The 16,386-nt window shown below is 43.0% G+C and overlaps 1 protein-coding gene across 1 annotated transcript in view; it reads left to right on the top strand.

Annotated features, from left to right (window-relative positions):
• Positions 1–16,386, top strand: part of LOC140683524 (uncharacterized) — a 127,575-nt gene that overhangs the window by 20,769 nt on the left and 90,420 nt on the right. Inside the window, exon 2 of the mRNA XM_072926121.1 lies at positions 7,094–7,223. Coding sequence (XP_072782222.1) covers positions 7,094–7,223 — 130 coding nt within the window. The remainder of the gene's footprint in view (positions 1–7,093; positions 7,224–16,386) is intronic.

Below are 16,386 nucleotides of genomic sequence, written 5' to 3'. Positions count from 1 at the left end.
GCTGCACTATGGTTTCCTCTGCCGTCAGGACATGGTGCCATCCAGCTTGCACAATCCCCAGCGTTCTTCAGGGTGTTCACCTCTTGGCAGCTGTCTTTCTTCTTTTCCTCTGGTGCAGAAGGGTTCAAGGGTGCTAAGGGATGGTAGCTCCTGCTCAGTCGCTCACCTCTGTGCCCCAGTAACACAAATCATCTTGGAAAAGCACACAGAGAGTAAAGTGCTTCTCTCATCTGCAGCCCTGAAGCATATTTAGCTTCCCCTCACCTCTCCTTTCCTTCAGGAGGTTTTAGTTTCTCCTGCTGAATGTTGCTGCAGAAGGAGATGGACCATGTAAACAGGGAGCTGGAGTTATGTGATGTTCCCTGCCCAGCTACTCCTACCTGCTTTAGCTGTGGAGGCAAGAAGTGGCTGTACCTCTGAACCGAGCACGAAGCTTCCGCTCCTGAGCATATTGCCAGGAAATGCTGCGTGCGTCTGTCAGCCTCCCCAGGGCCCAGAATAGCTGTGCTCTCTGCCTGCCCCAGATCTTCACCACCCGTGTGGATTTGCTTTTTTAATTCTGTCACAGCCATCACATGAGCTGTCCAACTTAAAGCAAATGTCTTAGTCATCTCTCTATCTACCAGACATAATGTCACACCGGTTACTGTGCCTTTCCAAGTTATGGGGTCCTGGTTTTGACTCTCTAGCTACATCTTCACTAGTAAACAATGCTGTGTCATGGCTCTTCTCCTGGGGTTTTTCCACACTGTCAAACTATCCCTGTGGTTATGTTGCATGATACAGGCCAACACCCCACAGCACAGTCTCAGATGGTGCCCAGGACCAGTTCAGGGTTAGCAGGGACAGGTGCCATCCTTAACAGAGAGGGTTGGTGCAATTACCCTGACCTGGAGGGTGAAATGTACTGCTCTAAGAACAAAGTCCATGTTGTGCCCCAGTGACAACAAACAGTCCATTTTGTAGATGGGTATAGGAACAGGAGAGCCAAACTTCTTTCTCTGCAGAGTTACCACCCTTTGACCATCATGGGATGCACACCTCTAGGTGGGCTTCACATCACCAGCCTTTAGCTGTTTAAATCTAATCATCCACTCGTTTCCCTCTTAGTAAAGGAACAGAAACAGGAACCTCGAATGGGCAACCTAAAATAGATGGGGTGAGTCACCAACAGGAGACATCTGTTACTATCCACTAATTAAAGACGGAGCCAAGAGAACTAACTCAGACAACTTTCTTCACCCAGCCAAGCTTGGGTGACATGAATCTTCCTTTATGTGGTTTTGCCTCTACCTAGCCTACTGAATCTTAGGACAAGGCATTGCCATATGCATGTTTAACAGGTACACTTGTACAAATGTATGAATGCAGAGTTTCCTATGGCTTTTTGAGTTGATCATTCCTGACTTCTGAATAATTATTTCTGCAGAATTAACATTCTGAACATTTGCTTTCCAGAGGAATATATGTCATGCCATACAATCTGTAATGTGCAAGATTCCAGATTCACATAATAAATTAATTTCAGATATATTTTTAACCAATATACTTGTTCCCTGAGTTATACCACATGACTAAAGGAAAATACACACTTCTGTTCATCAGATCCTGCAGCTCAAGCACCAATGTATCAGTAGTAGTGACTCTGACCACCATATGTAAGAATATGTTAGCAGCACCATCATACCCACTGAAGGCGGGCAGCATTTATGACAGCGGGAATAAGAGATTCTGCCTGAATCCTGTTCTTTTCCACTTTTCCATTGTTCCAGCAGAGATGAGGCAGGAGTATCAAAAGCATGCATGTTTCCTTCTCCAAAATACTGATATGACAATTCTCTTTGAAACAGGGAATAAAACTCATTTTTCTCTTGTCTTTATGTGCTCACAAGTGTGTGAATAAATTTGATCTGACACAGGATTTGTAAGAGTGTGATACTGTGAAGCACCATTTTATTTTGCACTGCCAAGCTTTTGGCACATCTCATAAGGAAAGGAATGGTTCACAAACCATGCAAGTCTCTCTAAAACACACATCATAAAACCTGTGGTGTGTTCCTAGCCACTGTACATGCTGTTTGTTCCTCTTACTCCCTTCTAGTGCTAGTCTTCGCCTTTCAAAATCCTCTGATTTCCCCCCTCTCATTGAATAACATTAGTTACTATGGAAACTGATCTGTGGATATGGAACTTGGTGACATACACATGGAAGGGATGCTTCCCAGGAACCTAAATATTGACTGGATAGTTATATGCCAACACTGCATATGGCTTAGATTTTGTAAAAACCCACAGAAGGTCACTGAGGGAAAAGAGGTATCAGCTGAGGTTATGATGAAAGAAACCCCAAATCCACCCACTGGTATGTTTGGCAGTCCCATGACCTTCCTGGTGACACAGCCCTGTGACTCAGAGGGAAAAGAACCAGAGACAGGCTGTGCTGAGCCAACGGGCTGTGGATTCCTCCCAGGAACTGCTCTGTATTGAGAGAAACACACAAGGTTGCAAGGTCACTACAGCTTTTGTGGTGAGCTTTAATGATGCTTACCAGAGAACTGCTAGCTAAAATTAAAAGCAATTAAAGAAAAAAAAAAAAAAGCCATACACAGCACACCAAAAACATTTGTGACCTAGCTGTTTCAGAGAGGTCCTTTCTCATAACACAGAAATTCACCCATTGCAAAAAATCCTTTGTGGAGATACACTTGGCTGGGTGGTACTTTGCTGTGTCACTACGAAGGGAAAAACTTCTTAGAGGGATTAGGTCCACCAGAAAACAACTGTGAAAAAGAGAAGAGGGCCCTGCTCTCGAGTAGGCAGCACTGAGTAGAGGACTAGGGGCAGGCAGGTACCAACCTCTTTGTAGGTGTCATCCCGCACTTCACTGGAAATGACCAGCCCCACCTGGTCATGTGGGGATGCCTTTTGGTCTCATTGCTTATTAAAAGCTGTTTTCTGTTCTTGCTAATAAACTCACTAGATAGCACCTCCCTCCGTGCAGGCCAGAGGCCAGGCAGAGGCAGTGTGGGGAGGACAACCCCCTTTCCTTCTGGGCTGAGGGAAACCTGTGGGGCAGGCAGGAGGGACGTGGCACTGCAGGCAACAGGGCAAAAAAACGGGATGAGGACTGGACACAGCATGATCTCAACCGAGATTTATGGATTCCTAGCCCTTGTTTTTGATAAAAATGTGAATCCTTTTCTAGAACAGAGGCACGTAGGCTGAGCTGGGGCATCATGCTGCAACCAAAGGTAGATGTTTTAGAGCAGCAGTTGTTCATATAGATTCTTTTTCTAACTGTGTTTCTAGATGAATAGGAGACATCTCCAAGCATCTCCCAGTGTTTATCAGCACAAGTCACTGTCAGGGAAAATGCTGCCAAGTGAGTATTGGAGGAGGATAAAATTCTCAGAATGGAGGGACTGCATTACTTGCTTTGGGTTGGGTTGGTTTTTTATTTATTATGAAATGCCAGCAGTACTTCCATTCACCTACAAACCAAGTCTGCTGCCTGCCCTAAAATATTGAGAATCCTGTTTATTTACCTGGATGCACAAGGAGCAGGTCAGGGGTGTGGGTTCCCTTCTCATCCATTGCTCCTTACCCCACAGCCCTGAGTGTGGATCACTCCCCTTGCCCTTCCTCCCCTTGAGTACCTCAAGAGAAAAAAGGCTAGAGTAGATTTAGTGATCAATGGCTAAGAATGAAATCTGACCCAATTTCAAGTCCTCTTGAAAGATTAAAAAAAAAAAAAAAAGACAGTCAGTACTTTTTGGAGGTTTGTGCCACTGCAGCAGTAGCAGACTTAGTATGGGCAGTAGGGTAAAGAGGTACACATTGCATATTTTAAGTGGAATTACACTCAAAACCAACCAAGTAGTTTAACACCTTACCCTGTGCTGTCACATTCTTGTTTAGCACCTACATGAAAAGTCATCATGTCCCATTTTTATGTTCACAGTGATCTGTGTAACAAGCACACAAATGCCCGCCTATATTTAAAGGGGGATTTTTAAAGAACCCTAGAAATTTCAGAGGGACAGAGATTTTAGGCTGAATACAGACAAGCACATAAAGTGATGAGTTTTGCACAGTTTACCTAAACTTTCAGGACCTGTTCTCTCTCGCCAGGCTACCCTCTGGCACTGTCCCTATCTTCCACTTCTCTACTCTCTCAGGGCATTAGCAGAACACAGGCTACCCTAGAGAGGGGAGTGGCTCTAACACACTTCCTGTCATTTCCCAGGGCATCAATTGTAGGGATTTTCCAGAGGGCTTTTTTAGATCCACCTGTTGTTTGTTCAGCCAGCCCCACAGAAACATATAAACCTGTTTTACTTGAAAAGGGAAAGCAGGCAAACCTCTCTGTGCAATTAGATTGAGCTGTCTGTCTGCTTTCAGCCAAGAAAGAGCTGCCAACCATGCTGAAGGAACAATTTACCTGACTGACATCTGAAGAGGAACAGAGTGAGTCCCCTAATGAAACTTTCTCTTCAGCCTCAGGAAAAAAAATATATTCTATTCCCACGGTTTTGGCTGATCCCCTCTGAGTCTGTGTGAGGCATGATGGCTAAGAACTGTTCTTACTTGAAATAAACTGGATGGCCCATCCCTAACCAAAAACAGTATTTAAAATGTGACAGAGGAGCAGTTGTCCAAAAATTAACAACAAGCTGATGGCCTGTATCTGGAAATTAACTGCCAAAGACTCAGGTTCTAGAATACATGTATTCAAAATTAACATTAAATAAATATTGCTAGATACCAATAAATAAGCCACAGAAATAGGCTCAATCTACTTCTGGCATTGTAGGAATCTTGTGTGCTACATACACTTAAAAAAAAACCATGGAAGTGAAGCAATAGCAAAAAAAAAAAAAAGCAAAAATTGCACTTGATAGGAAATCAACTGGCTGAAATCCATGCTGGTCAGAAAGAGAATGACTACATGTTATAATAAGTTGTGCTGAGGAGTAATTGAGTGGAGAAACTGAAAGAAAATTGAGCAGCAACCACTCCCTGCCTTTTCTAACAAGAATATGTCTCAAAACTTAGTGACACTTTTGAGATGGTAAAAAGTAGCTTCAAAGCAATCAGCAGGAGAGCTGACACCCAGAGCTGCAGAGTTCCAGACAGAGTGGAAAAAATGATGCTGAATCGGATTGCTAACATACTCTGTCCCTATACAAGCAGTGCCACAGAAAAAGGCAGTGGAAATTCCAGAGCCAAGACTTGCAATAAGGTCAAAAATTAAAGCAAAGACCGGAAAAAGATTAATAGAAGGGCAGCACCATCCTCTGCTCACCTGCATTAACCAGCAAGATCTCTCCCTTATTTGCATTTGTTTTTGCATACTGATGTGAGCTCTAGCCTTGGAGCCAGGGGATTGAATTTTTATTAGGCAGGGGCTGTCAAGGCACAGACAGCGGCAGCGCAGCAGGGCTCGAACAGCCTGGGTTTAGCTAAGCGGGACCGCGGCTCTCTCCATAAATACACGGGTGGGGGTAAGTGCCAGGGCGAGGGGAGAGCTATTTCTGATGAGAGAGATTTCCCAAGGACAGCAAATGGCTGTAAAGGGAGGACAAAAGCCCTGCCGGCAGAGGGGACAGGCTCTGCTGCTGTGGCCACCCTGCCGGGCATTGCCTGGCCCCAGAGCAGTCCTCTGGGAGCAGAGGTGGGCTGGAGTGTCCTGATGCAGAGATGGGCACTGATGAGAAGCGATTCAAAGCCTCTGGGCTTGCCCAGGTGCGCTCACAGGACCCAGGGCAGCATCCCTCTGCATGCCAAGGACACCAAGGCTGCCAGCACCGGGGGCATTGTCACACACTGGCACCCTGGTCTCGTGTGCCTCTCCAGCAGCATCCATGTCTCAGGTTTGTGTGGGACAGACACACATTCAGTAGAACTTTCCTAAAGACTTTGTCTGGAAAGCCCAGATTTCAAAACAGTGAATGGGATGTCTCTGTGCTGCCAGCAGCAGTGACTGTGAAATGAATACTAAAAATTAAATAAACACTAAAAAATACTTAGGGAAGAACTGCAGTGTAATTCTTCACTGCTGGTGCTCAGAAATACTCAGTACGCAGCTGGACAAAGGTTCTGCTTGAACAGTGAATTATCAGACTTGAATAATCTCCATATTTCTGTTTCCAGGAGAGACACAGAGCAGAAGAACAGTGAAAGAAGGAAAGCTCCATCATGAAGGGCAGCAAATAAAGTAATAAAAGGGACTCATGACATGGGAGATCCTAATGTGCCTTCAGCACAGGGCTCTGGAGAGGCAGAATGGTGCAGGATGGGGCCTTGACAGAGAACCCACATATCCCTTCTGCTCCAGCAGCTTGTCCCTGGGCCGCAGGGCGTGCTGGGCTCAGGGGCAGCTGGCCTGTCATGCTCTCAGCCCTGCTGCTGGACCCCAACAGGAGGGCAAATTGGTGGCCACAGACCCACAGTCCTCATGCAGGGCAGTCCCTAAGTATCTGCTGGAAGCACAGGGGTTTTCTCTCATCAGTGCTAGGCAGTTATCATTATATTTAAAAGGCTACTTCAGCTTACAGACAACCTGCTTTATTTTTCTCTTTTCTTTATTTTTTTTGTCAGAACTTGAAATAAAGATAAAATATTTGAAAGGTTTTCTGGGGAGGGGGGCTCTGTTCCAGTAAAAACAGCTGGTTCAGATAAATAAATATTATGCTACCATGTAGTAACCACACCACAAGCAGGACAGCACTAGGAACCTAACAGCAAAAATACCCAAATTAAAAACTGTATTTCAATCCCCAAGCTAAGACACAAACACGGAATGTGAAGGAAGATTTTTTTTTATCCATCTGCTTTCCTGACAAGACCATCAATTACATAATTTGTAAAATGCATAGTTGTATTACTCCTATCTGGAAATTACCTGACCTAAAAAGTTTCAGCTGATTGGTTTAAAGTACTGCAAAATACTCTTCTTCAACCATGTAATCTAGAGCAAACCCAGAGTTTATCAGCCTCCTTATCTGGCTTCCTACATCCCGCATCAAAGCCCTTCACTTCTGGTGATGCTTTGAAATAAACATAAGAGGCTTTTCCTAAATTTATTCATCAGGTCACACTGGGATCTCATTCATGCTGTAAAGGAGATGGCAAAGAGACAAGAGACAATCAGCTTTCCAGCTGGGTACCCTCAGCTGGAAGATACAACTTTAGAAGATGCTGCTGGACTGAAGGAGAGCTTGGTAAACACCAGCCCAGCTCACCCAGACAACACAGCTGTGTAAGTGAGGTCTACAACTGGCTGGGAGGAGTTTTGCTGCTACTCACAGCAGAAATCAGCTGTTCCCCTCAAATTTTGGCAATCTCACCCATTCCTTCTTAACATGCTGCTTTTTGAAGCTCTGTCTACCAGAGTTTTGAGGAAAAGCCTCAGAATAACTGAGAATTTTCCCTTTTTATCTGGAGCTGGCCCCTCGATGAAGTTCACTCAAAATCAGCCTTAGCCAGGGTAATTGGAAAAGTTGACCCAAGCTGTCAGCTTCCTGTGCCTTCTAACCTACCACCCTCCTCTCTCACCCCTCAGGACAGTGATGTTTATTGTCACAACTGATTTTGATGGCTGTGTGGGGACTTGTGTTCTTTTAGTTGATGTGCTGCAGAAGTCCTGCTGGGAGCAATAAACATCCCCAGCCATTCACAGGGACCAAAACCCAACCTGAGGTGATATTTTGCGAATGTAAACAATCAACTTCAACGGAAAATTGACCAGAAAAATTATTTCCAAGCAGCACTGTTGGTTCCAAACATGTAGAGAGGAGTTCAACTGTGTTAAAATGGTCCCGAGAAAAGACTTTAATAAATCACTCAAAGGGAAGAGTAGCCCCATATCCTTCATATCTGCCTTGAAGTGGAGAGCTCGGCATTGATGTGCCTCCTGCCCCCCTGTGTCCAAACAGATCCAGACCTATCAGTGCTCATGAGGGGATTTTTAAATCTGCAGCCAACATGCACTCAAGGGCCACCTTGGCTCCATCAGCCCCGGAAAGAGACACTGTGCATGTTCCATGGGACTGTGCCACGTGTGGCTCCTCGTGCCCAGAGCTGGCTTGCCCAGGCAGCTGGGGGTGAGCTGAGCTGTCACACCCACCTGTGCTGAGAAACACAACACTGCTCTGGCACAGATGTGGCCCAGGGCTGGGGCCACTCAGCACTCTGCCAGGGGAGCGTGGGTGCCAAGGAATACTTCTCCAATGTGCTTTGGATGGGGACTCACATTTGGATAGCAGGGAAATTTACCCACCCCAACCAGTCAGCCCCAGCATCAGTCATGCTCCCTTGTTTTACTCATTTGCAAATAAATCCAAAGAGCAGCTAGGAGCCAGTACTGCATTCTAGACACTTCTTCAAAACTTGCACAAAGACGTATGGAATTACAGCAGTAAATATACAACAGTATATTATTGTATATTAATTTTAAGATTTTCTTGTCCCTCTCATAGGAAATAGGCAGTCCTTCGTTTTAATGGGAGGGAAATATTCACATTCCTGAACATGGACTATTGGACTTCTCCCAGTGACTGTTCCTACCATGTGATCTAAAATTCCTGTTTTCCTTTCCCCAAGCTTGCAGCAAACAAAAGCATTTGTTTGGGGGAAGTTTGTCTAGAATTATGCAGTTCTAAATAGAGTCCCATGGAGAAGAGAGAGGAAGAAAACATGGCTTAGGTAGGAGAGGTGGAAGGCTAGAAGGTTTACTCTAGACTTTCACAAGAAGTTATGAATATGAAAAGATGTACACAGCAAAAAGTTTAGCAGCAAGAAGTTTAACAGCTCCATCATGGATGGTCTCCTTCTAGCTCATCTTTTGCCTCATGCATGATCTAAATATAAATCCAAGGCACAGCTTCACGAGGAATACACTGCCCATTTTTTAGCAGCACCAAGCCTGTGTCAGTGTATGCAAACCCAGAGAGGGAGTAAAAGGCAGTGGAAGTCATGCCTGTGTGTGACTGAGTGGAATAGCAAGATGAGCAATGCTGGAATGAGATGTGACTCCACTGAGGTCACAAGGGCTTCTAACTGCCCCCAGTCAGCTCCAGCCTCAGACCTGGGAGGATCTGGGCATATATAAAAATAGGGTGTGGAAACAACCTTGTCCTTTTAGCTGCTTTCCCATTTTACATTTGCTGCCTGCTTTAAGCCACATCCCAGGGGCTGGGTAGGGTTAGTGCAGAGCTGTTATGCCAACTCATTCTTGATTCCCTGATGAGAGAATTCCCTGCCTTGCCTTTTGTAGTGCCCAAGTGCTGCCAAGGGATCATCACAGGGCTTAGCACAGAGCTCATGTTGCTGTCTCACTGTATATTGTACTGTGCTGTTATTCCTTCACTTTTCTGCCTAAGCAACAGCTGCAGTAACTTTCCATCCCTTGGCTAATTCACCAATTAATCCAAACCAGGATTTCCATGAGGTGGCACACACCTGTATCTGGCCATATTTTCTTTGTTTGCCTCATTTAGTGCAGGCAGAGATGGGAAAGTCTGACCAGTGAGTAAATCTACCCCAGCCTTTTGCTATCAGCTGACCGTCAGCAGACAGGCTCTGGGCACAGGGCTGTGTCCAGATGTGTCACTGCCAAACTGCCTGGTGCCAGAGAAATATCCCTTGTCGTACCAAGCTTTTTAAAATTTCTCTCCACAGATCAAAATCCCTGTAGCCAAACCAATGTTGTTTGCCTCTTAACTGTTTCCGTCAGAGGAAAGCAGAACAGACCTGTTTGGGGACATCTGTTGTACACAGCCTCTTCAGGCAGAACAAAGGGAGCTGCAAATAGAGGAGCCTGCATCCCAAGACGGGCTGCCAGAGTAACCAGCCATATATTTCCCAAGACATTTTCACCTTCCTCTCATTTCAGGAGGCCTCTTTGGTCTCAAGTGTCCCCATGACTATACAGAGAGGGGAGGGGAAAACTTGGATTTTACACTGTTGGTGCTAACCCTGGAAGAGGTCCCCAGATACATCCCTCCTCATCATCGGCTAAAGAGCATCATCAGATTTACACTGAGTTTTTATGGAGTCTCACTGCTAGTGCTCCAACTACAGTGGTCTTTTCTGTTTAAGGGTGCCATGGGAGTCACATAAGGCTGAATTGACTTGCAGCCCATGCAGTTAATGGGGAAAAATAACCAAAGCCCACCTAAAGCCCAGGTCATACACACTGTGCACAAGCTGGTGGGAAAAAGCAGGATAGAGACCAGTAGCATTGGGTAGTTCTGCTTTTTGTGTGTGTGTGTGACCCAGCAGAAGCCTGGGATGATTCCCCTGAGGAAGAAGAGATCTCCCTGAAGAAGGGTTTCTAAAAGAAGCTTGGTCTCTGCAGCCAGTTACTACACAAAACTTGGTAACTTGCAGCACAAGCCCTTTTGAAGGCTTTTTCCCCTCCTTCTTTCCCTGCCCTTACAGCAGAATGTATATCATGCCCAGGACCCCAGAGAGCAATCAGGGCAAGAAAACAGTTTGACTAGGAAATCTTTCCAATGTCAACATCCTCTATCCCGGGGCTTTGCTTTCCGTGAAAAAATGGACTATGTGTACACATTTGTGAGGACTGGGCTTAAAGGCAAAGACTCATCCTGTGGGTTTAAAAAAAACCTTAAAAGATATTCTATGACCTAAAGTGATTGTGCTCCCTGAGTACTCTAGTGATGTATTTAGCAACATTTAGCAACATATTTCTTTAGACTGAGCAAAACCTTGGGCATTTCAATGTAGAGAAGTCCTGGGGCCACAGGATTCTGTATCAGACCTTATCCATCAACACTGTAAACTGTTGCTCCAGTCCTCAGCAAAAGTTGTGGAGTGATTTAGGGACTCCCAGGCTATTCAGACTCCCAGGATCTGGGCTAGAACATCCATGGCTAAACAGATCCCTAAGGTTTTTATGTCATCACCCTGAATTTCTACTGGAGCAGGAAAACCCTGGCTTGATCAGTGCTGTGACTTCTCCATGTAGCCAGCCCAGCTAGAGCAGAGATAAGCAACTGAACCCGTGCATTAAGGCTGAAAGTCAGATTGGTGGTGGCTGGTCCTGGAGAGCGACCCAGCAGGATCTGCTGAGCTGCACCAGTCAGTTGAGCCACTGGTTAGGGATTGCCACAGCACACAGTCTCTTCCATGCCTCATCCTTCCTCAGTCTCACAGCTGATGAAAGGTAATCCTTGATGCAAAGCTACCCAAACTATGCTTCCCTTAGGGGCACATATCCTTGCCAAGAGAATCCATAAAACAGTTACATTTCAGTAAGGTTCACGACCACCATGCTGAAATATTGCCATTTCAATAGAAATACTATTAATTCTGCAAGACAGGAAGGCATGAGCATTTTGAGAATGCACAACACCAAGAAGCAGCTTACTTCACAAGACTGACATGCGTATTAAATTGAGGAAGTCGTATCCATGACTAAAAATAAACCTATGCCATTTCCCTGCTTGAATTTCCTGTCGATCTTTAAGAGTACAGAGACCTAACCAAGTCATTCTCTTAGAAGGAAACATTTGAGATCATTAGCAACTTGCCTGCTGGGAGGTTCTCAAATCCAGATGTCTTTGTGGTAAATTTGCACAGAGCGTTTGATACCTATTAATCCCCTCATTTACAAACCACGTGCAACTCATAAAGTCAGCACTACACTAAGAGAGGCATGACTGGTGATTGCTATGCTTGCAACAGACAGACCTTGGATTAAAATGAGGTTTCATTGTTAAGTGAAAAGTGAACTTCCAGGCACAGTTCTCTAATTTAAAACATCTGAAAAATTAACATTCTCATTTGGGCAATTTTCCAGGTCAGATGGTAGTGCCTGGATATTCTCTATCTCATCCACAGTAAGTGTCTAAACATTTGGCTCACTTCTCTAATATATGTAAGTGAAGGATTATGTTGTTTTGATTAATCACCCCAGAATATGTTCATCATCCCTCATCAGAGGTATTTGTTCCATTACTGTGTTTGGCTCACCAAAAGCAGAGCACATGTCACCCTCTGACAGTCCCCACACACTTTGGCAGTTTCATATTTGGGTGACTCCAGTTGTTTTCATTTTGGATAATTTCTTGAATCCTTTCAGCACCTGTCAGCTCTAGAGCTTAAATATGCTATTGGTCAGGTAGGGGTTTGTGAGGGTTTGGTGTGGTTTTGGGGGTTTTTGGGGTTTTTTTGAGTTGTTTTTTTTTTTTTTAGGAGTTTGTTTGTTTGTTTGTTTGTTTTGGTTGGTCTGGTGGGGTTTTTTGTTGTTTTTTGGGGTGTTTTCTGGGGTTTTTTTGGGGGGGGGGGTGTTTGTGGGTCAGTGATTTTTTTGTTGGTTTTTTTTTTCCTACAATTTAAAATCTCTTAACTCATTTATATTCCATGATTCCAAGCAGATTTAAAACACAGTGCATCCTACAGTGGGTCCCTACTCCTTTGGTTTGCTTTCCAGACTCTTCTTCTTACATCTTCAATAGCACCTCTATTCATGGTCATTGTAAGCTTGAGCAGCCTTTTGAAGGAAGTGACTTCCATCTCAGCTTGGTGGAAACTTGGGCTTACGAGACTGAAGAAGGTTACATGGGGTCTAATGGACTCCAGTAAGCCATGCAGAAGAACTTCCATTAAAACATGTAAAATAATCTTCATGTTCTATTTGGTGCTTCCTTGTAATGTCTCTGATGGATAATATCAACCATTTTGGGGTACCATCCTTCAAAAAACTGAGAAATAAAACAACGAGGGTGTAGGAAAAATGAACTGCTAGGAAGGGTTGAAGCTGATTGGTCTAGCAGGAAAAGAAAAACTTAAGGAGAGATATTAAGAGCCTTTAAGGAAAAGACAGATGCAAAAAGGGAGAAAAGAAATTATTCATATGTTCTTTGGAGATAGAACAAGTGTAATGTATTTTGATTGCACCAAGAGAGACTAAGGGTTGGTGCGAGAGACAGCTTCCTCTAGTGATAAGGACAGTAAACAGTGGAAAAGATTGCCTAGGGAGTTTGTGGAATATCCATCACTCTTAGCTTCTAAAAGCAAATGTGACAGATGTGAGTTGGAATAATTCTGGTATAGCTGGACCTGCTTTGTTCCTGCTTTGGGCAAGGACTGTGGACAAGTTTTTCCTCGAGGCAGTCTAGCAGAGCTATTTTTTTAATACTTGGTGATAATGTGCCTCATAGGCAGAAAGGATTAAAGATGTAATAAATTTTTTTTAAAAATCAAGAAAAGAAGGAAGATAAAAAGGCCTTGGGTATCACCAAGTTTTGGGAAGCTAAAGGTATGCTTTAGTCTTCAAAGAGTCCTCTGATCTGTTTTTGTTTTGCATAAAGTTAATATAAAATATCACTTTGTAGACAGCATTACAAAGCCTGCTGCCTTCAGAAAGGTCACTTGAGGGGGATAAGCTGGGTAGGGACTGGAGCCATTTCAGATACCTCATCAAGTTTCTTGTATTCATCCCAGTGGTGGGCCTCACGAGAGGAAGTGCACATATTGCCTGGCCAAGCAAAGATTTGTGCTATAAAGTTCAGAATACTTTTGGAAGAGATTCAAAGATAAACATTTTTTTTTTTTTAATAAGGAAAAAAAAATGGGAGTGAAACTGAATTTTAATGACCACATACAGAAAGGAAGAGAGAATTAAGCTGGCCATAAGTGTTTATGATAAAAATATTAGAGATCTGCTCACAGTTCATGTAATGGAGTCTCAGTTTACCATATTTCATACTATGTACAAGGATTACAGATATCCAGGTGGAGAAGGAGGTTGCTCAGTTGTCTCTCTTCCCACAGAAGAAACAAGAAGAATATGTGCTTCACAACGCCAACAGGGCCATGTTTTAGAATTCCAATTAACTTCCTCTTCTCCTTAAATCATCCAGTACTCCTATATAAGCCTCCTAAATCTTCCTCACAGTTGCTTCAGTAAAATACAAAACCACATCCATCATATTAAGGTGCCTTCCCCAATAGAACTCATTAATAGATTTTCCAAATTCTGACTTCACTGACACAGTATTTAATGAACTGTTGAGATTCAAATCAGAATTCAAATGATGGGGAAATTGAGGTCTAAAACAACATAGACGTAAGATGACATTTTTCCAAGAGCCTCACAGCCCTTATTTCTGTGAATATTCTCATCTGTAGTAGTATAAACAGGGAGCACCTCCACTAAATGTGGCAAAATCCCCCAATAACTGCCCATCAGCAGTCCCACTGTGACATCATGATCAGTCCTGAAAGTGCTCTCATGAATTACCATTTAGATCATACCTTTTTTGAAAGCCTTCAGCAATAACAGAGAAGAAAAAAACTTCAATAAAAGCACCTCGCAGTTCTTCTCACTGCATAATGACATTTGATAAAAAGAGAAAATCCATATTATTTTTTGTTTATGAAGCTGATGTGCTTTCCAAATGCATACAGCAAAGTCAAAATACTTAAACCAAAAAAAGCATTTCCAAGGTAAATGTTGTTAGTTTAAGGATATTGTATGAAAATTAGATGAAAAAATGGCATTTGAGCAGTTATGGGTACATTCAAGACAAAGAAGAAAAAGACTGCTTAAAATGACATACAGGCTGTTTTGATAGTCAAGACGTTCAAGCTGTGGGAAGTGGACTTGTAACATCAATTAATGCTTCCTCTTCCTTCCCAAAACACTCAGACCCATGACAAATACCAAAATTCATTCAGAAGCAAAAAATTCTCTGAGAACCCCCCTCTATCCTGATACAAGTGTAAAGTTTAAACTCACATCTGGCTAACTAGAATGGTCTGTACTTCTTTAAATAACTTTAAATTAGGAAACTTTTGATTATGATTTGTGGACCACTTAAGTCTCATAAACAATATGCAACTTAGTAATACTTTTTTTTTTTTATCTGGAAAGCTGGAGAGGACAGTTTCCAACTAGTTAATTTCTTTGATTTTTCCCCTTGAAACAGAAAATTACATTTTTTTCCATTCAGTACAAAGCAAAAGCATAATCCTCAAACATATCTAATATGTAGCCTAAATCTGCCAAGTTTACATAGCAAAAGAAAAAAGAGGCAGGGGAGGGAGTTGGGGAGAGTGGGAGAAAGAGAATTACTTTGGAGCTAAATGACAGCAGTTGGTGAAGGTGAATGAAGAAAATTGAATTCTGTGTGTTTGTATTGTGTGGATTAATTTATGGAGCATGAATGTCTTTGAATGCTCTTACTATACATATGAATACTTTTGATCAAGAAAAACACCCTTGGTGAAGAATAAAGAAATTACGAGATTTTGATACTTCTAAACTCTGTATGAAAAGCCCATGCTGAACAAGAACAAAAATCACAGATTCTTTTAAACATATACAATTAGCCACAGTTATGTAAACATGAGTATATATTCAATTTGTAAGCACATATTAAAAGGAAATATGTTGAAAACATTTTCAGAATAAGACATAATATACTGAACAAAATCATAGCACAAATAGGGAATTTCTTTCCCAGGAGAAAGTCATTATAATAGAGGACCCTGGGGCTGCCAGAATGGACTCTATTGGACTGAGGGCTCACCACAAAGCCACATTTCTCTTTCTTGGCCACCTCAGGATGCTGACACTGACATCCTTTTCTCTGGCACCAGTCCCACTTGTGTAGAAGCGTGGATAGCTAATTCCCTATATGCTTACTCTTAGGGTTTTGGTTTTTTCTTTCTTGGCCCTGTGAAGCACAGTTTAGGTGGCCAGGACAGCTCACTCACATGTATTTGAACACTGAACAGAGGATGTTCAGGTGATGAGAAGAGGTTTCCATAAGGCAAGGTTTCCTTGGTCCCTTACTTCTTTTATTTGCCATCCATCATGTTTCCTACCTAAGCCTCGTATTCCTATTCCAGGTTATAAATTGGTTGAGCTCCTCACAGATAAATGTTCCACTCCCTTTGCTCTTATGTGAATGTTCTGATACAAAATTAAAATGTTGTAGTTTCTAGATATGATACAGCCTCAAGTGGTACTCATCAGAGATCTTTGAGCATCTCACCTAGCTTTTGACTGACCAAACACTATTGAAAACTGTTTCCAGCCTTTCATTCGTAATTTCATGCAGCCATTAATTAAAATGAAAATCCATACTACAACACTTTTGCTTCCTTTTTTGCAAACTTGACACTGTTCTATGATTGTCCTAACATAGATCATATCACTGTCAGTAGCTGATCCTTAGACTGGAAAATGCAATATCAACTATGCACTATAATGCCAGCCATCACATTTGTTGACTGCAGTTCCAAGACAACTTTGCTTTTTGATGTATAAGTTGGTGTGACTGCCAGTAAAGCTAGAGGGTTTTGTGATTCTATAAAGGCTCCTCTGTGCCAGCAGTGTGAGCATGGGGT

This window comes from Taeniopygia guttata, chromosome 3 (assembly GCF_048771995.1).
Source record: "Taeniopygia guttata chromosome 3, bTaeGut7.mat, whole genome shotgun sequence".
In the NCBI taxonomy this organism is placed as follows: Eukaryota; Metazoa; Chordata; class Aves; order Passeriformes; family Estrildidae; genus Taeniopygia; species Taeniopygia guttata.
This window is presented reverse-complemented; position numbering and strand designations above follow the sequence as displayed.